Consider the following 24,418-nt stretch of genomic DNA (forward strand, 5'->3'; position numbering starts at 1 on the left):
TCTTCATCTGGAAGCTGGTTTGTTCTCTCCCATAAAACGCTGTTGCTGATAGTATCCGGCCAGTGAATGTTGAGTATTTTGCGTAGACAACTGTTTATAAATATTTTTACCTCCTTGATGATGAATGTAGTAGTTCTCCACGTTTCAGCTCCGTACAGTAGGACTGTCTTGACGTTCGTATTGAAGATTCTCACTTTGAAATTAGTTGAGAGTTGTTTTGAGTTCCATACGTTCTTCAATTGTAGAAATGCTACCCTTGCTTTGCCAATCCTCGCCTTTACATCTGCATCCGATCCTCCTTGTTCATCAATGACGTTTTCCAGGTACGTGAATGTTTCCACTTCTTCCAGAGTTTCACCATCAAGTGTGATTGGGTTGGTGTTCTCCGTGTTGCATTTGAGAATCTTGCTTTTTCCTTTGTGAATGTTGAGGCCTATTGATGCAGAGGCTGCTGCTACATTTGCTGTCTTCATCTGCATTTGTTCGTGTGTATGAGAGAGGAGGGCTAGGTCATCTGCGAAGTCATAATTATTCCTTCAACTCCCAGGACAGAGTTTAAATGGTTTGAATTGTTTTTTCTGGTTAGCGTTTTTTTAGCGAGTTAGCTTTTCTACGGGATGGGGTCGCTAACCCCATGCCCAACTTTCCTCCTTTACCCGGGCTTGGGACCGGCAGTAACTCTAGAAGAGCTACAGGCGGAGTTAGATAAATAGAAGACTGATAAAAATTCTGAAGGGTTGTAGTCCACATTATTATATATATATAAACGAACTAAACCATTAACTGTTTGAAGTTCAAATAACTAGGTAAGTAAATCGGTTATACATTTGAGTAAGTTAATGAAAGTAATAGCGGTTCAGACAGCTAAAATGAAAGTCATTGTAATTATGGAATCAATCAAATGTTTATAGAATATTTTTTTCAGTATAAACTAATATCATCTCTATGACTAATTGAACACTGAATAGCTGTTTCATTCATTTCTGAGGTTCATTAATTGACATTAGTTCATAATAAATATATGTATCAGGTTACTTATTGTAACCTCAAAGTCTATTTAAAGCGTAATCAACAAGAACATGGGTGGGGACAAACAAATTCATATCAAGAGAGTATCTTGGTAAAATGTAAGAATACTGAATACTTCATTTGCTAAGTTCTATGAATCTTAAAGTTGACAGTTCCTTTTTATTTTCCCTTCTATTCTCTTTGACTTGATCTTCTTAGCCTAATGCTGCTAGGTTTTCTACTTAAGATTGATGTTACATACTACTTAAGTCTGTTGGTGTAAGTCGCATACACTACAAAAGCATCAAGTTTACGATCACACAGTTTGGTTGATCCAAACCAACGAGTGATTGCTTTTAATTTTTTACTAATGCATACAACTAAGATTAAACAAATGAGAAGATGAAAACTGTAATGTAATACCTTGCTTCATAATTATCGCACTACACAACTAATAGTTTATCAGTAAATTTTGGAATAACGTTTAACTTCTCCAATTTTACGAAAGTAACCACATTAACCACATTAAACAGATATTCACAAATCATCTAAATAAACAATAATCATTATTGAAATTTCTTCGTTCGATTCGTTCCTTTTTATTTGTCAAATGTAAAAATAGGAATTTTCACTATATTGAAATAATCATTGTGCTAACTGATGACTATCTTCAAGATGGGTTCTCAGAGTTATAGTGGAAAGTAGTGACGGGTAAAGTTAAAACATGTCACGACTGAGACCGTTTCCATCCAACGGCATCGAACATATTGCATATAAACCGACCCGAGAAATTTGTATTATTCGTAATCGACTCAACATCTCAAAGTCATAATTTGCAGCATGAGATATGGAAGTATTAGGTTTTTTTTCTCGTATAAGGTCATGTATCCTCACTGTTGATGAGTTTAGAGCTATCTAATATTTCTCGATCTTACAAAGTTTATCCCACTACTATTGGTCCCTGGAGAAAAATAACTTTCAATTGAACTAATTTCCATAGCATACTCAATCAGGCATACTGCGTCTTTTAAAATGACAAAAAGTAATTAGCATTCTAATGTACGTTTCAAGTACTTGTTGTTTAAGTTTATTATCTTTTAAAACTGTCTTGGTTTTCACCCAGAGTTACCGACAAACGGTGTGGCTCAAAGTTGAGTACATCGGGCTGTACTCAATAAGGGGGATATCTAATCACCTAGTTATTAACGATTCAGTTAACTGGTTTGTGTATATTAGTTCAATCTGAAGTTATTTCCCCAAATCACATATTAACTTCTTCAGCCTAACCAGTAATCAACAGGAATGTCCTAAAGTTATAAATATGGTTTTTGAAGTTATAAAATTCTCAATAAGTGGATGGACACGAATCGACTGAAATTGAAAATTTGGACCGCCGGACTAGATGGCTGAATTAGTATGATTCTCGTCCTGTGAATCAAAGGTTGTGTCTCGTTCCGCGAGATATCTCAATTGGAGGGTGTTCAGGAGCCTCACTGAAAGATAGAAAATTTCACCAAGAAGTTCTGAAATATTTCGGTGAAGTAACTTTTTGAACTGGTAATATGACACTGAATTCATATCCAGAATTATTCTGGATACCTGTCAAATGGATATGACAAGTGTATTATTTTCTAACTAAATACTCGATGGTAACGAAGTTGGTATCCTAAACGTTTGGCTTATTTATTAAAATTAATTAAAAAATATATAAATCCCACCTCTTTTTCCTACAAGAACTTACGGTTTTTCAAAATGCATATTGCAATCGAGGTTGAGTTATCACTTCTGATATAACATACATGACAGTCTACTCTTTTACCTTACTAATTCATTCAATAAGAAACATTTGGCTATTGATCAAAAGAAAATGTCATTCTCTTATTCATTATACTGAAAACACTTTGATACAAGTTAAGATATAGAACCTGTTCGACTACTCGTAAAGAGAATTTTTTATATATTTATGTAAATGATTCTAGATGTGATTACTAGGCTTACAGGTTATAAGACTGAACTGTTGACGATAACATCCCTTTACTCGGTTGATAACATAATACCTAATAAGCAGAGATGGATGGTAGCTAGCAGTGTAATTCAGGATGCGCGTTTCGTCCAATTTTTGAGCTCGCCAACCGGATATACCTTACCCCAGAGTTGATGGTCACTCCGGAACTTGAACCCACTACCTTTCGCTTCAAACGTCATCGCGTTATCCACTTAGCTGCTGAGTCCAGTAGCCACTAACTTGCGTAATGAGATGAAGTTTAATTCATTTTTGTATTGGTTGTTTGAATCTTCTCATTGATGTTTAGGACTGCAATTGACCAGTAATAACAAGGAAAATAATATAATTTAGTATAGTCAACTTAAAAATTCACAAACATTTACTAATAGTTTAATGGAAAATAGTTTAAGTTTAAAATCAGTGGAGGTAATATTTTCTCATTTCACTGGATGGTAAACCACACTGATGGTAATTCAGGCAGTATCCGTCCATAAGATTGTGAGTAAAAAATAGACTATCAGAACGACGAATGAAAAAGTATGCAACCGGAAAGGTGTGTATAAAAGAACCCTAGCATAAATAAGGGCAAGCGTCAAAAGAGTGACCACCGAGGAGGTACATGTTATAAAGGCAGGCTCACTAAATCTTGCGGACTGCCCGATGTGTATGATCATGTATATGAATTACATGACCTTCGGCTTATGTAGTTGTGTATGTAGGTATGTGGAAAGTGTACACCCCGGTCTCACAAAATGACCATTAGGTGAAATCTCTGCCTTATATCTAATAAAATCAGCGGACTAAACAGACAGGTCTAGAAAATAGTAAAAGGAGATGATGGCAAGTACTGAAGAGAGGTGACTATAAACCCTCTTTGTGAGTGTTTGTGCTAAAATGTGTGTCGTGACGTGCATGGGTGAAAGTCTATGTACCGATGGTATGCATATAATACGCTAGAGATAGTCAGTTGTAGCCAATATGTTCGAAGGAAGTAATAACCATCTACCGCCTCGAGTGAATGAATATACCTATACGTATGCCACAGGATATATTAGTGAAACGTGTGTAGCGTATACTAGTCCCTGGTGCAATGTCCACGCGCTAAGACCCGGAGGTATCGATTTCTCCACTTAAGGACATTCACAAAGTGGTTCTGCGAGCCTTGAACACACGGAAACCAATTTCAGAAAAGCTAATCAGGGTTGACCAGATAAAGCTTTGCCAAACTTAAATGGTTAAAATACCACCATCATTGGAAGGAGGAATCGAAATTTAAAGGGTATGAAGTTTGTTCACCTTACTTTCTCTGTCACCAACTCAAAGCATAGTTTTAAAAGTAGTGAATGAAAACTCAGATACAGTAAACCAACTTATTGTTTTATGAAAAATCACACAGCGTGTTCGCAAAATATGAAAATCATACATCATGAGCATATATTCCTTCAGTTGCCCTTTATATGCTCTATCATTCTCCCGATACTGTTATCATTCCGATAGCTCTTTGTTTTCTTTCCTCTTCCTTTTATTTGACTCTTCTTCTGGTAAGCATTCTACTTCCGATCCCTGCTACATACTACTTATGTCTACAAACATAAGTAGTGCATACCACAAGAATATATATGGTATCAGATCAACAAAGTGACGAAATTAAAAACCAATAGAATGTCAGTACATCAAGCGAAAAAAGAGATAACATCATGATCTGCAGCAAAGTTTTAAGTTTAGTGTAAATGTATCCTAAATCAATGTAGATTACGTAAGAAAAATAAATTGATACAATTAAATGTTTTATTACAAGTTGATTAATTTGAAAAAGCCTTTTAATTATCAAATGATATTTGTTACACAACCTTCAAAAACCAGGTAATATTTGTGTATATTTATATCTTTCAGCTCAGAAATCCGTAAGAACCTATCTAACTATCTCTAAATGATATCCTGGGAAAGGCACGATAGATCGTATGCTACCTTAACACCATATGGTAAATAAGAAATCCAAGTTTGAGTAGCCTATAATGAGCGAGTGAATTATTCATCTGATCAAGGTTTTAGTAAGCCCATTGCACTTCGTTTTTAACTATCTGCTGTAATTTAGACAATTAATGGAACGTATAAAAGTATGTGCGAGTCTGATCAAACATATGTCTGCACGCCAACCTTCATTTATCGTCCTGTCGGATCACAATTGATTGACACTTATAAATAAATACAGATATTTCAGCAATTTTACTCACATACTCTCTCACTTACCCACTTCACAGTGTGCTTATCACTTGTGTACTGATGAATTTTTATTAATTTTTATCAATACACCATCGCAACAACTGATGTTCTGACTTTTGAATATTCTCAAGCAAATTCACTGTACTACTAGAATAATTGGCTAGCTAAAATACTCAATTAAGTGGATATCATACATGGAAGTCAAAAGGAGAGGATTTGAGCTCTTTAAGGTCACCATACTCATGTCAGTACAGATACCGATATTTACTCACAGGCTGTGTATATTAATATTCAGGCTGTGTTAATAGAGACTCTCATAAATTTAGGTTTTAACCTTACTTAAAGTAGGCTTGTGGTGTGGGTTACTTATATCCGCATATGTAGTATATAACGATGGTCAGGCATAGAATATATTTCAGCAGATGATCGATAATGAGAGACCGGAAACGAAACGTGATTGGTATGAAAATGCATGAACAATAAAATCCGAGACGATGGACTGATATTTTCAGAAGGGACAGTCAAGATTGGGACAATTGATTAATAGTTTGCTAATTAACTGTTTACTTTATGATTGTCAGATTTTAGTGAGATATTCTGTAATTTCGGGCCTACCTATAGTTGTCCCCACTCGTGTTCGTGTTCACTACAGGCTGACCAGGTGCTTAGGAAGCCTAAATTATTGACTAATTTGGATTGTAGAATAAAACCATACAAAATAAAGCTCTGAACATAAATATCTCGTAAAAAGTAGATTACGACTTAACCAGTTGAAGTGAATCTGATGAGGTCAATTCATGATCATATTATTCCTAATGCTCTTCTCTTTTTAATTTTAAACGTTAATACTAAGTAGTTTGTGACTTTTTCTAATGCACCTCTTAACATCTCTTCACTGTGTGCTTCAATAAAGAGTTTCGCCTTTGATAAAGTGATTAATATTCATCAACTAATGTTGGATTTTTACTGATGTTATTTGCTTAGATCGTAGGTCAATGATTTATGAACACCAAGTTATAAGTTCAAACAAAGGAAAACAACTAATCAATTAAATGAAATGTCAACAAATAGTACAATAACAACATAAATGCTTCTGCACTGTTTATTTGGAAGAAAAAGTGTTTCTTTTAAAAAAATCATCCTAACTGCAAGTGAAGCACAAACAAGATAGTGGATGATTAGATCAGAGGAACTAAATTCAATGTTTTTAAAAGAGTTCACATCATAGGATCATTATAGTTTGACAATCATTTTGTTATAAGCAAAGATAGATGGTGGATAGAAGTGGAATCCAGGATGCACGTTTCATCCTATTTGGGATTCTTCTGCTGGATGTACCTGTATCTCAGAGTTGATATTCACTCTTAGACTCAAACCCACAACCGTTCGCTTCAGACGCCATCGCTTTATCCATTTAGTTACTGGAGACGTAACGCGCGTCCTGGATTCCACTACTAGTCATTATCCATCTTTGCTTATTATGTTTGTGAATTAAGATAATATCGAATCAGTCCGCCCAGTGTGCACATATGCCAATAAGAGACTGATCAATTGCAGTCCTCTATCACTGTGTTGAAAAACCAAAAAAAATTTTTCGCCAATATGCTCATGTGTATGTGAATATATACTTCTCTCCCCCCAAACAAAACACTGCGAAATAGTTCCAACACAATTACATGTTAACCAAACGCATAAATAAGAGTTCATTTTCCTTTGCCTCCCGTTTTGTATTCTTACGCACGTACGAGTGGATTGCTAAATAAACATATAATTGCCTTTTTCCATTTCAAGGACGTCTGGAAAAGATGAAAAGCTGATAAAGGATACAATGAATTGAAATCTTTATTGCACATTATTATTGATAAATTGCATGATACGACCTCTCATGTTCGGAAAAGCTGACCAGATGCTGACGAAAATAACAAGCTATCAGAAAAGTGTTAACCAACGACAAAATCGTTGTGTTTGAATTTTCGCCTGGCCACGTCGTAGGGTCATCACTAACACACAAGGGGGAGTGAGATACAGTGGCGATGAGTTACACTTGTTGACCATGATTACGAAAACGCTCGAAAACATGAACTGCCTATATACGAATGATAAGAGCCTACCGAACAAAATGGATGCATTGCGTGGACTAAATAACGCCGATGCTACTCATCTGAAGGAGATATCTGAAGCATGAGAAACACCACGAATTTGGGACCAGGAGCTGTCAATACTCGGGATGTCTTGTTCCGCAATGATGGAAGAACAGAAATGGGCGGCGGAGCAGTCCTGTGCTTACGATCCCACTAGGTGGCACGTCAAGCGTGCCCTCAAGAGTTCACCAATCTTGAGGAATCCGTATGGAGTTCAATGAGACTTTCCAACACCCCAACATGCGTAGTTGAAGTAACCAACAAAAACCCACTGCCAACACCGAGCACGAAAATCGTGTGTCGCAGGAACTATCCCTCTCTATTCGTCTCAGATACACTGTCATTCTAATTTTATGAGACTTCAATCTCCTCAAGTCATCTTCATTGGACACACATACAATATAGATGACAACTCTACTGCAGCTTGACTCCTCAATCTCATTGAAGAGTTGGGATTGTTCGAAAATGCGAAGCTAGTAACTCAGTGGAAAAGCAGCCAGATACAGTCACGCTTAGGCTGAATCTTCCAAAACGAATAAGTCCTGATTGATAATCCCTCAGTTCTGACTAGCATAAGAAAAGCGATCATGCCTTCATAACATTTACTTTTGTCAGTAGAACTGATCTAAAATGTCCCACCAACAACAGGCATTGGAGGTTCAAACATTTGGATGTGTCAGCTTTACGGGACAACCTGCAGTAGATGGATTAAGAAGTCCACTCTCAACTTGACGTAGACTCTCATTGGGGATTCTTACTGTACAAAACCTTACGTACTACAAACCAGTCTGTCCCATAAATTGTCCCCGAAAGTTACAAACGACATACAGTCGTGAAGAATCGAACTCTTCGACTGCTAAAACTAAAACCGCACTACTGGGAGGAACCTAAACCAACTATTAACGACAACACACATAGGCAATTTAAACAACAAAGAAACCAGTGCGGTAAAGCGACAAGAGAAGATGGGCTCCAATATCGGATCAAGTTAATCGATGAATTTGTCTCCGATCTGTAGAGCTTGTTCCCTCATGCAGCCCTTCTTCAACAAAGCAGTCGGAGTTTCTCAGTTCTTAGGTTCTAATAGCCCAACCAACAATGACAGAGTTGCCACTGAGTTTCTGACAGAGCAGTACTTTCAAACGTTTCAACCGTCACATACACACTACGTCGATGAGGACTCCACCTGCAATTCAACAGGACTCTCAGAAGTGGACCTGAGCGTTGACTTGGTTTATTAGGAACTGCGACGAGGACAAAGAAAAACACTTTTCCTGGTCAGGAAATGGACATTTTTGTTTGACCGAGAGAAACGGCATCAATCTTGGCAACATCACTCAGTGTGACGTCCACACGATCGCTAAGCTGAGCATGGTTGCAAACAATCGGAATCTGACGCGAATCTCACTAGTATTCAAAGATTGCTGACACGGTGAACTTTCAATCTACTGACCATTAGCACTTTCCTCAATAATAACAGAAATTATGTAGTACTTGATGTGTGACGGTCTACGTGACCACACGACTCGACTTCGAAGCTGGACGGATAACAACAGACATACTTTCAACACATCAAATTGTAAAGTACTACATCCGAGTCACGTTACAGACAACGCGTGCAACTCAGTTAACTCCCTTCTGGGTGTGTATAAATTTGAGAAATATCTAAAAGTGATGGCGCTCTGTAATCTAAAGTCTTATGTTAACTGTGACAGTAATGTCTTTCGAGCAAACCTTTCACTAATAACGTTGAAGCGCGTGTTAGGCGAGTGTGACAGTAGGATGGTTCATCTAATCCTCGACATATTTACTCGGGCCCATTCGGAGTATGTAAATATTGTGTTTCTTCACGCACTCGAAAATGATAAGAATACTCAATGATGTATCCAATGACGAATCACTAAATCAGTTCAATCACTAAACGTTTACTTATTAGAGTATTAGGGTTTAAGAGGTGACCTTTCAACGACTCATAGCATCTCGAGCACTACCGAGTGCCTATTCAAAAGCTATGCTAAACTCAGTGCTTACACAAAACTTCAGGGCTACATTCGGAATTTATAGGCACAACATGGCTGGATGGTCTGCAGTCATACTTTCAACTCTTCATAAAAACCCTAGTTTTCAGAAATATTCTCATCTGAAGTGCCACAAGAGATCTCACAGGAGCCCTTCATTAGGGGCATTGACATCTTCCTAAGGACTCAAAACAGTGGTTGATAATAATTTACAGATATTTTTTTCTTTGGCTGGTCGAATACGCCTAGACTCCTATCTTGAGACACCATTGACAGATCGCTACCAGATATGAGAACATGTTAAGCGAAAGTTACTCTTATTCTGTCTACAACCACTTGATATCATTTGAAGCGTACCTGTATAAGAAGATATACATTTCCATAAATAAATACCAGGATAATTAGAACCACTGAAGTCCAATGGCTAGACTGTCACCCATTGGACAGTATGGAAGATTTGAAAAGACATAGAATCATCAAGAAGCTAGCGTAAAGAAACCGATTGATCTATACAATTTCATGTCAAAAATATATTGATTATTGGATACTAACTTTTTAAAACCCAAGGTTAAAGCACCTCACCAACTTCACAAGAATGTTAAAGTCATTGTTAAAAAATCCGATCCTAGACCTCAGACTTATTAATAACAAAATACCGAAGATTTTAAGGCATGAAAAACTGGAGAAGAAGTTTTTCAAGGTCTGTCTAATATTTTTTGTGAATGAAGTCTCTAGTTGATGGTTAAAACATGGAGTGAAGATGAAGATTCACGAAGACTCCTGGCCTTCCTTAACCTCATAAAGGCCCTTTCATTAAAAAGGGAATGCGCTGGCTTGTGTATCAAACTTATGTTTGTCGCCTTTGTTAGAAATTGTAAATTCGTCTTGGCGTCGAACATTGCTCAGATCAACTTGATGCGTGAGTGCCTCTTGGAGCTATTCGGTAAGAATTTGGACGATGCATATATACATGCTTTTGTCTACACTCGACAACTTGCGATAACCCTAAGAAAGGCATATATTTCCAAGAATAAAGTAAGTTTGTTAGTCGGTGATTTAGATTGTTTTGCTTTTCTCTTGTAGTTTGTCTAACATTTTTCTGCTTCTGATCAACGTAATTTATGTTTGCGAAAAGTTATGTTAAACTGAAGTGCCTTATGACGTCACATTCCCTACCAATGATGCTTATTTAAAATAAACGAATAAATATCTTTAAGTAATTCGCATTCACTGAGGTTATTATCTGTAACTACTGAAAATTTTTTGACTCGCCTCGTTTCTAGGAACATGAATCCGTTTTTTGACTGTCCATGTAGGCAAATTAGTTGCGAATCATTTCGCGGTTTCTGTCTTGTGATCAGTATCAACTGAATATCTGTCTAATTTGCTTGCCGCGAAACTAGTTTTCTTTTGCATTGTTGTTTGTATAGTTCCATTATGTTCATTTCTAGCAAGATGTAACATTTTATATTTATTCCCAGGAAGATATTCAGTCTGTGGCTAACTGGCAGTTTGTTTGTAGCCTTCGCCTATGGTGCGATTTCACTTCAAGATATGCAGATGTACATGCTTTGATAAAGTCACTTATTCATCCACTAAGTCAACTGGTATATGGAACAATCAAGTAAGACTTTTTACATAAATGCAATAGATTTAGTATTTTTTGGTTCCTGAATAGTATAGTTTACAATTTAGATTGTTTGCACGAAATATAGTGCTTTTTTACTGCTTCCTTGTTAATAAGTTAAATATTTAGGCTCCTGAAAACCGCATCTTTAGAAAAAAGTCCGATCACCACCTTTATTTGTTTTACCACACTTAATGTAAGGAAGCTGAAGCTAAGATGCTCTATGACAATACATATCTATCGGTAGTTGGTGTGTAACTTATATTTACAAGTAAATGTATCGCATCATTGCATTTCGTATGTCGTCTTTCAAGTACAATAAGTAGATTGACGCCGAATCCTTGTTTCACCCTATTCTCTGTTAAACTCACGCTTAAATCTATGGTTCAACGGATTTACTTATTTCATGCAATTACTTCCCTTTATGAATTTAAATAAAGACAACAAATATTGATGCAGAATTGTATGAATTCATTATATTTGAGATCCAAGACTTTTGTAAACATTTCAGTCAATTCCTTAACCAGAAAATCACCACTGTAAGGATGGCTCGTTGGCAAACTCAAGGAAGCCTCAGGAATTCTTACTTACTAGTCTTCTGTCTTCTCTCTCGCGACGTTGCGGATTCGATCGTTCAAGTAGTCTAGTAGTATGCGGCATACCAAGAATCTAAAGCTCTAGATATAACAACCACCATCTTTAAAAAGAGCCGGAGGTAAGTCATCTGGGCCCGGTAATTTGTAGCGCTTCAAGAGTTGGACTTCCTTGCGGATTTCCGTCTCATTTGGTGGATCAGTCGTCACCGGCCATGGAGGGCAGGACAATCTGATCGATGTTGTCAGGGCAGCAGGCCAGTTGAACTGCCCTTCAAAGAATTCTGTCTATCGTCCAAGACGTCGATAGATGCTAGTGATTAGTGTCTCGTCATCTTCACAGATCGTTTCGCTCACATCAGACTTCTTCCTGCCAGTGGCTCGGATGAGTTGGAAGAGCTTCCGACAGTTACTAGATGCAGCTGCTGCTTCCAGCTCATTAGCGCGGTCCAACCACCAGCCTTCTCGGTCTTTAAACAAACTTTGCCAAATTTCATTGAGTAACAGTCTTTGTCTATAGTCAAACTGGCGGTCATCCGAAGTAGACAGACGGGGTTCAATGAGATGTAAGGAGCCTGAAGTAGCTCAGTGCTTATAAGTGGAACGTTTTGTGAAGACGCAAGCGACTTGACTCGCCATTTTCAGGGCGTCGTGTAGTTGCGACCATTGCTCATCTATACTTTTCGGTGGGATGGTAGCTAGCCTAGACGCTAGCTCGGTTCGATACTTACTTGCAACAGAAACTGCAACCAATTTACTGACACCGATCCGTTTAAGACGACTTGTTGGCACCTAAAGCACAAGATTAGCGCAAACAGGTTCATAATCAGAGTTCAGATAGGTACTCAAAAGGAGTGGTAGCCCTATACACAATCACCACAGCAATAGCTGATCCCGATGTGATGCAGAGGGAGGACGCCAGGCAGCACATTGGCGATGACCGCCAGAAGTCAGTGTAAGTTAGAAACAGCTTGTAGTCTGTGCACAGTTGCAGCAAACGGTCCCCGTTATCTGTCTTGCGACCGACAAGTCCCCATCGGCCACCTAAATGACTCTTCTGTGCCTAGACGCCCGACCCTGGCATTCAAGTCTCCGGCTAGTACTACAATATCTGTCGGACGCACTTCCTGTAGAAGAACAGTTAACTGGTGGTGAAACTCATCCTTGATTGCTTCCGGGCTGCAATCTGTCGGGGCGTAGGCGGAGATGGCGAAAAGACATCGTTTCTTACACCGATTTCCTCTCACTTTGATGGAACTTTCTAATCCAACAGCACATAACCGACTGTTAATGGCGATCCAGTCGACTAGTGCTGCCTCAGCTCTAGCACTTAGTGCAACACCAACACTAGCAAAACCAGACGAAGATGTCACAGAGTTCCCGGATAAACACACAGGAAACGAGTTTTTCGAAGCGATAGATGGAAAGTGAATTTGTAGTACTTCACCAGAGTCTTGAATACGGGTCTCGGAGAGACAACAAACGTCGATATTAAGACTTTCTAAAGACATGGCCAGCCCTATCTGTTGTCCGATCTGCATTAGTGTGCGAACGTTGAAGGAATCCAGTTTGAACGGTGTACGATGTTTCAGAAAAACTGATTTGGTATACGTATTCGGTGGAAGCATTCACTTTCGACCAGACAATGACTGGAGATCGTTTAGATAGAACAGAGTTTCCACCGTAGGCGAGCTGCTGTATAAGTTGAGAAATAAGGGTACACAAAGTGAGAATAGAAGAGAGTAGATAAGTGACGTAGTATATAAGAAAATAATAATGAAAGTGAATGTTACCAAATGGATGTGAGTTGTCTAAATTTTAATTGGAGCGAGGACAGTATTTCCAGTAATTGTTGCCATTTTGTTTTATTTGTATGTGGGCTGTGATACTGCCCGGGTTCCCAGACCTGCTTCGGTTGATAAACACGGAGGATCTGATACAGATGTGAAGGTAAGGCTGATAAACGCAACGTAGCTGTTAAGTGATATCCGGGAAGAAATATTCTGGAGATCAAGAGTAATAAAACTTTAGCAATTTGTGAATTAGCGATTGACGTAATTGACAGGACCCTCCACTGTGTAACACTGCTTAGACCAAAAATGTGGAGAAGGTAGATAGTTGATTCCGGACTCAAGTCTGTAACTTGTTAGCATTTATTAATAGTGAGGATTTGCAGTCCCGAGAACCGATGGTTCTTCTCAAGTTTTAGACCCGTATCATTTGTCACTGCACTTTGAAACATTTGAACTATTCAGTCGCATAAGATTCATTGATTATTAGGGTTCGATAAGCAATACATGGTACTATATCAACCTAGTGCTTACATACTGTTTAAAATAAGATTACAAGACTAGTAATAGTCATAGTAATTGACTAATAACTCTGTGGATCATAGTTTCAAATAGTGCTATATGTAGTCTAATAAGTATTTGTTCTAGCGTGCAGATACATCTTATTAGTAAATCCCAACCAAAAGGAAACTGACTTCAGGCTTCCTACTAGTGCTATATAAAATAGCCAACACTTGATGCGATTTAAATTTTAAGTATAACTGAACCCACTTGTCATAAGCAAGAGAATAAGCTTAACCTTTTTGTCATGACAAACTGACAGCGGCCAAAAACTAGTAAAAAATCATATAAGATTAAAAAATTACTTCATCTTCATATCGAGCTCTCAAGAAGTTTGTACTTGACTTCAGGTATGATAGAATCTTAGAGAATTACCCTGTGAAATAAAAGTGGCATAAAGGTCTTTCCGTTTGCCACGATATACGATAATACGATCGGTGGTTGACATTCTGCCACTATTGGATACTCCATCGTTCGCCATACATAGTCTGGATCACGGTATAACAACTACCAATGGTTAGAAAGGTAAGATGGAAACGTTTTTGTCAGTTGTCTTTCAACTCATCATTTCCTCAAGAAATAATTCTGAAGTTTAAATCTATCCTACTGATAGGTTAAATAAAGGTCAACGTTGGTTACCGTTGCATTTTCATTGCATTTCTATGCTTCATAACATGGCTGGAGTTCCTGTTCTATGTGAAGCAAATTTGTCAGAAGGGAAGCAAACGTTAGTGGAAAATAACGATCTCCGTCTGCCACTAACTGGCAGAGCTTTATCTTCCGATAATCGTTTATTAATACCTACTTTACCAATATTGTTAGATGTATTTCAACTAGTTAACTTTAATCAACGATCTGGACGTGTTTCAAATGCTCCCTTAGATTTACGCTTGTTGCTTCACTTCACACCTAGTCAATTACGTGAAACCGCATCGAATGATGCAATCATTAGTTGGCTATTTGATTTATTAGCAGAATGTATGGCATTGCATGCAAATTCAATTGTTTTTCCAGAGTATTCACTGCCTTTTATCACCGAGGTGAGTCTGTGAATTATTTCCTTATTTGAAGAGCTTATGCATATATTTTGGTGATGTTAAGTTCTCTGAGCTAGGTAGTTTAATTGCTGAGCATATATCTTCATCTTATGCATGAAGTAGGAGCTAAAAATGACAATGAATGTTCAGCAACTAAAGTACCTTGCTTAGAGAACTTAATACCACCAAAAGTATCCACCAGAGCCACAAATTTTCTCCATCGTATCATATATATTTGTAATCAGTCATAATCGTCAGACCTAAAATAACTGCGTATTGAACGAGGTTGTCTCATCAAATCAATAGATTATACAAAACTAGTATAATAACAGGGATTCCACCATATGTGAACAACTTTACGAAGACATAATCAAATACTAGTAACCATTATAGATCCATACTTTAAAAGATCACGTTTCCTAACCATTTTATTTTATTTTAACATATAAATATTGGTACAAAGGGGCATCAAATACATATGCGCCACACAAATCTCATTTGATTTGTGTGAGTACTGTAACACTGCCCAGGTGCCCAAACTAAAGCAGGTGGTTTTCTTAGGAGGCCACACCCGGAGCCTTTGACCTAAAGGTCTAACCCACAAGGCAGTGGAGCATCGTTGGGAGATTCAGTTCTATGGTAGCCGGGGACCAACAATTGATTCATACGCCATTTGTTCCCTCAGGATACTGGAGCCCATGTGCACCATTGGTTTGGAATCAGGGTTTTTCGACTTCCCTAGGTTGATCCTCCGTGTCCACCACCAACCCGGTTAAAACGTCGGACATTCGCTTCTCGTCCTCTCAATATCGTAAACAACAATAATGCCGCGAGAAGGCAGTGAGTAGGACTTCCCTGGTAGAGGCTAAATACGCGTGGCCATGTGAGAGCATTTCGAGGGGGAGAGCAGACTCTCTCCACCCTCAGCCGTACCAGGACATTCGGGGACATGTAATCTATGATTGTTCTCATTCTCATATCACCCAAACCTAATGTAACCATGGGCAATGGAGTGTAACGGAACCTAAGCTACTTGTTTCCGTTCATACGATCATTCATATCAAAATTCAGTTGTATTATTTATATTGCTTGCAACTGAAGAGTGACTTTAAAACAATTAGTCCCTTTGATAAATTTCGATAATGCAATGAGAAGACGAAGTTTATCAGAATTATGTGATATATTATTGAAGAGTGACTACTGTTAACAGTTCGGCATTTCGATCTCCACCTCATACCCTTGTTATTAATACTATTATTCGATGGGGGTCACTCTCCTCAAATTATACAAGCATATCTCCCCTTTTTTATATTTTAAGTTATGATTTCGTTTTTTTAACATGATCTAACTAATTTATAAGATTTTATCACCGGTTTACTACCTAACAGTTGATTAGTTAATCACTGAATGTAAAATCATGTATATTTAACTTGTCGGGTGCTTGATGTAGTAGTTGTGTCTTAAAGACTATTGTTGTCACTAAAAAATACATTAATAATAACGTGCTTAAGTCATTAATACGAATTCCGATTATAATTTTTTCCCTGTTCCATGTCTACTATTTCTTTTGTACACTAGTGTTCGAGACTCGACTGATTATACATCTGGCCGTCGCAAGCTAAGTTCTTATTGGTCGGCTATCCACAAACATTCCCTTATCACTTGCCTTACACTTAAAAAGAAGTCGGGAGCCATCTTCTTTTATGTATTCAATTCAATCGTGACTCAAAATTCATAAAATAATAGGTAAAATCTGGACTACACGGCATAACCACGTCATAAGTGCAAGAGAACCAAGTTATAAGTCCGTAAGAAGTTAACGGTAACTTGTATGTATGACACAATAACAGTTTTTACATCACAGAAATGCAGGAGAATACAAAGATACAGTAATTTAAGTATTTGATTATTATTAAATAATAAAAATATAAACAATTACTTTAGGTACGGTAGTTCCTTTTTTCAGCTTTTCCAATACTCATCGCTTTATAATAGTTTGAGTAACTGGGTGGCGACACTGGTGAATAGCATTAAAACAACTGTACTTTAGATTTATTTCTTCAAATCCTTCCCCTTTGAATTACCCAAAACCTGCCACACAATATTTCTAATAATTTTAAAAATGATGTAATCAGTTATGATTGTTTTAAAATTAATACAAAAGCCAATAATTTGTTCATTGATTATCTTTTTAACAACAATACACTCTGATAATCACTAGTTCAAATTCAAGTTCGAGCGTGGTTACAAACTCAGGTAACTTGTATCTCAGCCGTCTATATACACTCGGTATTCTATTCATATTTACTTTAATTTTCAAAATCATGAATCATTCATAACTTTCGTGTACTATAATTTAGTCAGACTAGCTTTCTACGAAATACCACATTATATAATGTCCATTCTAATTATTTATTTTAGGTAAAACAATTCTTACATGTTTGTCGCGTAGCCGGTTTTTGTAGACAAATGAAAGCTTTAATGACTAAAGTACGTGAACATTCAGAATGGATTATTAAATGTCGAAGGCGTGTCCGTAATCTAGCTAGTAGGAATGAAATAGTAAGTAAATTAGTTCATTGTTAGGAATGATAATTTTGTTGACTGATGTTCCCAGTTTTATATGTCACCTGGCAAATAATATTATTTTGTTTAGACCAGGGTAATTGTTGCTAGAAATAAAGTCTAGTACTAGCATTTCTTTTAATCTGGGACTTACTAATCAACTGGTTCTATGTGGACCCCAGGATTTTTGTCCATAGTGAATACTCTAAATAACTTGTATTCAGGAAATCCGCACAGGACCTACGCGTTCCAAAAACAACTGATCACAATTCAGTCCCTTGTATCAACACAAGGATAACTCAAACCTTTACCAATAATAATATCGGTAATAAAATGTTTGGCAATTGAAAGTCGACAATGCATTGTCCCTCTTACTGAGAACTCTCATTCGTTAGCATATGTTTTAATAATGAAGCACAAAATCGTCTCAGCACAATAACTATGATAGCGTAAAGTACATTTACATTATCAGTACAGACAATCAATTCATAACATCAGGATATTTCTGACGAAAGTCAATTACGTAAAATAACTTGAAACATTCGATCAAATAAGTCTTCAAATTATTTTTGATATATAATAAAGTCAATGATTGATAAATACTGAGGTTTTGCTGAAGGTGAAATTCCGCTAAGGTTGTAGGTTTGCGCCAATCATAGTGTTAACAGTCTACTTGCTTTATATGGTAACCAACCGGAAAATGATTGAAAAGTTTGTGTATCTGGGCAGTTCTTTGAGTATATTAGTAGTGTTGGAGTTTGAACCAATCAACATATTATCAGAGTCAATGTAAATAATACAAATCTTCTCTGTATATGGCCCCGTTACGACGTCAATTTAAACTCAGGTCATTTAGTTGTTATGTAGTCTCTTAAAAATAAAAACACCCAACAATTTTGTGTCTGATCAATGTTGTCCCCAAATGACTACTCATATCTGGTGACTACCTCTTTATCAATGCCGGCAGTGTGTTCAGGTACAATGAAAATAATAATTATGTTACAAAGCCCATAAAATTTTTATTTATGTACCGGTTTCATCTTTGTATTTGGTTTCTCTTATGTTTTTCACTAGCTAAACATTGAGTCGACGTGTACTTTTATTGATAATTCAAACAAGCTTCTACCATTCTGGCAATTCTATGTACAACATAAACAAATTCGTTTTAACGAGTTGAATCGCTTAACTGAGAGTAATAAAAAAGAAGTGAGTAAATTTGTTTGTATTGTTTAATTTTTCTATGGTATTTATCGTTAGTTTCTTCTAAAGAGAAAAAAGGTTAGTTACTAAGCCTTATGTGCGAACAGTGTTGAAGTTAGACATTGAAGTAACTGCAAACATTCTTTACCTTCTATTCGAGAAGATTCGGGAAGAGGAACAAGTGCCAACAGACTGGAGAGAAGGATACTTCATCAAGATGCCAAAGAAAAGAGATCTGAGCAAATGTGAGAATTACAGAGGCATCAGTTTGTTGTCAGTACGAGGAAAGGTTTTCAACAGAGTGTTGCTGAACCGGATGAAAGACGTAGTAGACGCCCAACTTCGAGATCAACAGGCTGGATTCCGTAAGGATTGGTCGTGCACAGACCAAATTGCGACACTACGGATCATCGTGGACCAAGCAGTTGAGTGGAATTCGTCACTATACATCAACTTCATTGACTATGAGAAGGCTTTTGACAGTGTGAACCGGAGAACATTATGGAACAGAGCAGAGAAAGCCAAGTCACAAGCTGAATACACAGAAACGAACAAGCAAATGAAGAGGAGCATCAGCACGGACAAAGGTAAATATGTGGAAGATTTAGCAACAACGGCGGAAAAAGCTGCAAGAGAAAGAAAGACGAGAACATGATAAACACGGTAAATCTGATACAGATGTGAAGGCGCGGATTGGCACAGCAAGAGCAGCATATTTACAATTGAAGAACATCTGGAACTCAAAACAATTGTCGACCAACACCAAGATCACAATTTTCGATACAAATGTCAAGACAGTTCTACTGTATAAGACGGAAACTTGGAGAACTACGAAAACCATCATCCAGAAGATACAGGTGTTTATTAACAGCTGTCTACGCAAGATACTTCGGATCCGTTGGCCAGACACTATCAGCAACAAGTTACCGTGGGAGAAAACAAACTAGATTCCAGCGGAGGAAGAAATCAGGAAGAAGCGGTGGAAGTAGATTGGGCACACCTTGAGGAAATCACCCAATTGTGTCACAAGACAAGCCCTCACATGTAATCTTGAAGGTCTAAGGAAAAGAAAAAGACCAAAGAACACATTACGCTGAGAAATGGAGACAGATATGAGGAGAATGAACAAAAATTGGATAGAACTAGAAAGAAACACCCAGGACAGAATGGGTTGGAGAATGCTAGTCAGCGGCCTATGCTCCATTAGAAGTAACAGCCGTAAGCAAGTACTTTGATTTAACACTACATATTCATATACTTGGCCTTTAGCTCCATTGTACATGTGATAGTTAGTGATATTACTATCTAGTTAAACCTTCAATCTATTGGTTGAAACCCAAATGCTTCAACCACAATGCTACTGCACCATCATACTACTAAATGATTACTATGTATTTTCGATAACGATCTCCATAAATTTTCCTTTACTTATAATTATTAGTATTGTTTTCTTTTATTCTACAGCCTATGCCAAATACAGACTACAATTTAAATAAACCAAAATCAGAATCTGACAGTTCCAACTCTGACTCTGAGCATAGTGATTCGTCCTATGATATTGATGATGGTAGAACAGTAACCCATGTATCTAAGTCCAAAAGTTGGGCAGAAAATAAAAAAAGGAAAAACCAAAGAACCATTGAGAGAGGAATTATGTGAATAGTAAGAAGGAGGAACCTAACAAATCTATGCTAAACACCGATGAAAGCGATGAGAGTGACTTTGATTTTGAAGCTGCTCTAATGGATGAAGATGATAAAAGTGTGAATAATTGTGATCTGGATGAATTACCAGATTTTGAATTAGAAGGTGTCTCCACCGATGAGTACAGCGATAGGGAGGATGAGTTATCAAATGATGTTGATAATGACTCAGAGAATTCCGATGGTAATTCTGATATTGAAATGACTGACTTATCAAAATCTTTAAAGATTTCTAAGAAACAACAAAAAGCAAAGACAACAAAAGAAAAGGCTAATAGCCATGTAGTACCTAAACAGCTAATACTTAAAATGAAAAAATCTGTCAACAGTACTGGGAAACCGAAAAAATCAAAAGTTACCAATACAACTTCAATTAAATCGTTGAAATTGACTAGAAACAAACAGGATTTAAAAAAAAAGAAGGCTGAGACGAAATAGAATTTAACTATCGTTAAATTATTTTCATTTTTGATAACTGTACATAAAAAATGTTTTGATGAGCTTCGCCTTTTGGTATCCTATGTCAACCTGTGTTTACATGTCAAGACAGTTATTAGCGATCAGATCATAATATATTTCTGTAGTCTCAGTACTTGGAGTCGTTTGAAATGAGATCCTATCTAAGCTATGTTCCATGCCTTATTGGAGAATATTATTCTATACCACAGTCGGAAACACCCCACAACAATCAATTTCATTAAACGGGCTCTAGTATACTAATTTATCGATCTGTCCTGTCATGTGTTTCTATTTCATTGGACTATATTCAACATTATTAAGATTATAAATGTGTATACTTAAGGCTATTGTTATCAGCATTCGCTCATGATAATAGAAAATCTTTATCGCTTAGAAGGATTTTGAAAATGTTTTTTTTTTGAGCTAGATATTTTAGTTACAAAGTCTACATTGTTTATCTAGACAAGATCACCACATACTTCAATCAGTTCACTTGAAGTAAGCGTTAGTAATGTTTGTAGAAAAAACATTGAAAATTCCACGACTAAACAGCTCATGGTAATTGATCCAGGCACGTATAACTTTATTGATCATATGAAATTCTATAGTTGGTGAACTTCGGTTAATGGTGATGTTTGACGACTTTAAGCCAGTTTTTTTACAGCAGTTTTATTTGCAGTCGTTGATCTTGTGGATAACCATACCCCATCTCATTTTAACAACGTTTATTCAAACCTTGAAGGGAGAGGGATTGTTTGCTCAAGGTACTGGACACTTTCATAAGTAAGATCCTATATCAATGTTTCCTCTCGTAGTATGCCATACAGCTCAGTCTTGATATTCTGTTATCAACGTACGTCTACTGATATCAAAAGGATTTTAACACTTCACTGCTGGAGGCTTATCTAGTTTTGTTCTTTTTATTTCCAACTTTGGATGTCATACTAAAGTTTCAAGTTACTGCCACTATTTTCACAGCCATCTGTACCAAAACTTGTGTTATTTGTTTTCTGGTTACCAGTGTTCGAGAACAAGTAAGAATCAAACTACTCTAATAGCTGATAATATTAAATGAGGCGAAAATTGTGTCCGTCTTTATCGAACAAGCTGGAGAGGTACTAAATAGCGAGTGTGTGAAAGTTGAAGACCACTTCATAAGTTAAGAATTGTCTAGTAATGACATTAATATGTTTCTCGCGTCTTGATAATGCGATTCTGGGGAATGATGGTCATTAAGAGTAGAAGATACTGGCAAATTACTAGTATTTGACCACAGATGTCTTAGAAATATTGCTTGTATCTGTTGGGATCACCGGGTAGTTAATAGTGGGATTAGACACAGGGTATTGGGGAATGATGGTAAACCAGTTGATGAGGTCATGAATTTTCATCGACTGAGATGGCTGGGCCACGTGTTACGTATGCCTGAACACCGATTCCCACGACGCGCTATGCTGACTAGTGTTGGAGATGGTTGAAAGACAGGGCGGCCAAACCAAAACGTGGCACCAATCCTTGAAGTCACTAACTTCTAGTCTGAGCCATGTTGGTAGATGCAGACTACCTGGTTGGGGTCCGCGTGACTATCGTAACCAATAGTTGGAGACTCTAGGTGACATGGCTCAGAATCGATCACAATGGCGTAGGTGTATATACTCTTTATCTTCCCTTAAACCTTAAGATTAAAATTGCTTCATATCTGTCTTCCTTCCTTGTATACAACCTATCTTTTATATATTACCACCACTAAATTAACTACTTCTATGAATCCGGTGTTCATTTTGTTGTGCTAACGAGGTATGGCAACTTGGACCGATGCATATATGTGCCTGGTCCTACGTTGTAGCTGACTGACTGGGAAATGATGGTGTATAACTGATGAATTTAAGTAGTTGTGAGGACTTAGTTTAATTCTCAAGCAGGTGCGTGTTGTAATTATTTGTTAAACAGTTCTGGTCATTTTAAAAGAACCAGATGGTTATGATTTCTTAATCTTGAAACAAAATGTACTGTTCACTCAATCTCGAAATCTAATCATAGTATCAACAAAATATTTGAATATTCGTATTGTTATATCCAAAGTAAAGCGGTTTGGAATTAAATGGAGGTTAGTTCAGACCCTTGCTATTGCCCTTTCGCAATTCAAAACAAGTGGTGGTGTAGGGAATGATCCTATTCATTGTTATCAGTTTAAATACACATTATTACCTAAACAAATATCATCACCCAGTTATTCAATAAATAATCAAATTTAAATTGTGTTAAGTAAATAAACTGATAGGGGACATAGTATAGTTAACTATTTCAACAAATGAACGTTTCTGTTGGTGTGAGTATATAATTCTTTCCTTTCTTCAGAAATCACAAACAATTTTTTCAAAATTTTCTAGCAGTAAATATGTCCTTAAAATCAATAGTTCTGTAAGTCTTCGACATTTGACGCTGACCGCATTAGTTTTAATGGACTTACCTGTCTGAAGACGCTCGGTCACGTATCCACACCAGGTTGCGAGTAGGTACGCCGTGCTACGCATCCCTTTCAACGACTACCGAACTTGGACCAAACGTTCCCTCGAGGTACCGATAGCCTTCCAAATATACCTTCGAACTCATTCATTTCTGATGGCTGGGTTCGCATACTTCGATTATAAAGGTGCTTCTGGTTAAGGCGTTATCAAACTTCAAGTAACTGTGGCAAATTTAAGTTGATAATTAACTCTGTAAAATTATCAATGACAAAGGTATTAAGAATTACTTGTTATAACACAGTGTTTTGGAAGTGTGTTTCAATTCATAATCAAAAAATGTACAGTCCAAGCAACATAAAAGGGTGAACGAATCAAAATGTCAAGTGAGACAATGTATAAGTAGTTCAGGAGAAATATCAAAATTCAGTGGGACCGTAAGAAAAACAAAAACTAAATGGTACCGTCTCAGCTAGAACCAATAACTCGACGAGATGTGCAGTTGAAGGGGTCACGAATAGTAATTTCAGACTTAAAAGTAAAGCAACGAGTTGCCGGACAAAGTATGAGGGAGGGTTCTCAAGCGCAACCACACAAAACTTCCTAAAAGGATCTTACAGTGTTATGTGAGTTGAGATTAGGTGGAAATGGTCCCGACTGGATGGTTGATCTTCTTTCCACCATATCTTATAGACATCACTCTTTAATTCTAGCATACTTGACTTATGAATTGTCCCGCTAGATAAGGTGCATTGATGGTTTTATTGGCATATGGTAGCAAACTTTGTTAGGTATTTAACAATATTTATATCAACATCATACCAATTTCGAAAAATTTCCATATTGTGATTTAAAACAATATATATAAGCGAACAATATTTTAAACGAATATTCGTCAGTATTAGAACGAACAGTTTGACAAAAATTGGGCACCGAGTATAGAGAAGTCATTATATGTGACAATTATATATGAAATAATCTCAGTGACTGAAATTTAAACAATTCCAACGTTTCGTCCAATGA

General features: G+C 37.0%; 1 protein-coding gene across 1 annotated transcript; it reads left to right on the forward strand.

The window, feature by feature from the left end:
• Window positions 1-10,133: 10,133 nt before the first annotated feature.
• Smp_154980 (putative yeast nucleolar complex) lies at window positions 10,134-20,909 on the forward strand (the record flags this gene model as incomplete). Its single annotated transcript, XM_018794557.1, is given in 7 exon segments — window positions 10,134-10,430; window positions 10,877-11,019; window positions 14,580-15,006; window positions 17,425-17,565; window positions 18,643-18,774; window positions 20,233-20,423; window positions 20,432-20,909. Coding segments are annotated over 7 exon segments (1,809 nt in total).
• Between the last annotated feature and the right edge of the window lie 3,509 nt (window positions 20,910-24,418).

Source organism: Schistosoma mansoni, chromosome 1 (assembly GCF_000237925.1).
Source record: "Schistosoma mansoni strain Puerto Rico chromosome 1, complete genome".
NCBI classification, from domain to species: domain Eukaryota; kingdom Metazoa; phylum Platyhelminthes; class Trematoda; order Strigeidida; family Schistosomatidae; genus Schistosoma; species Schistosoma mansoni.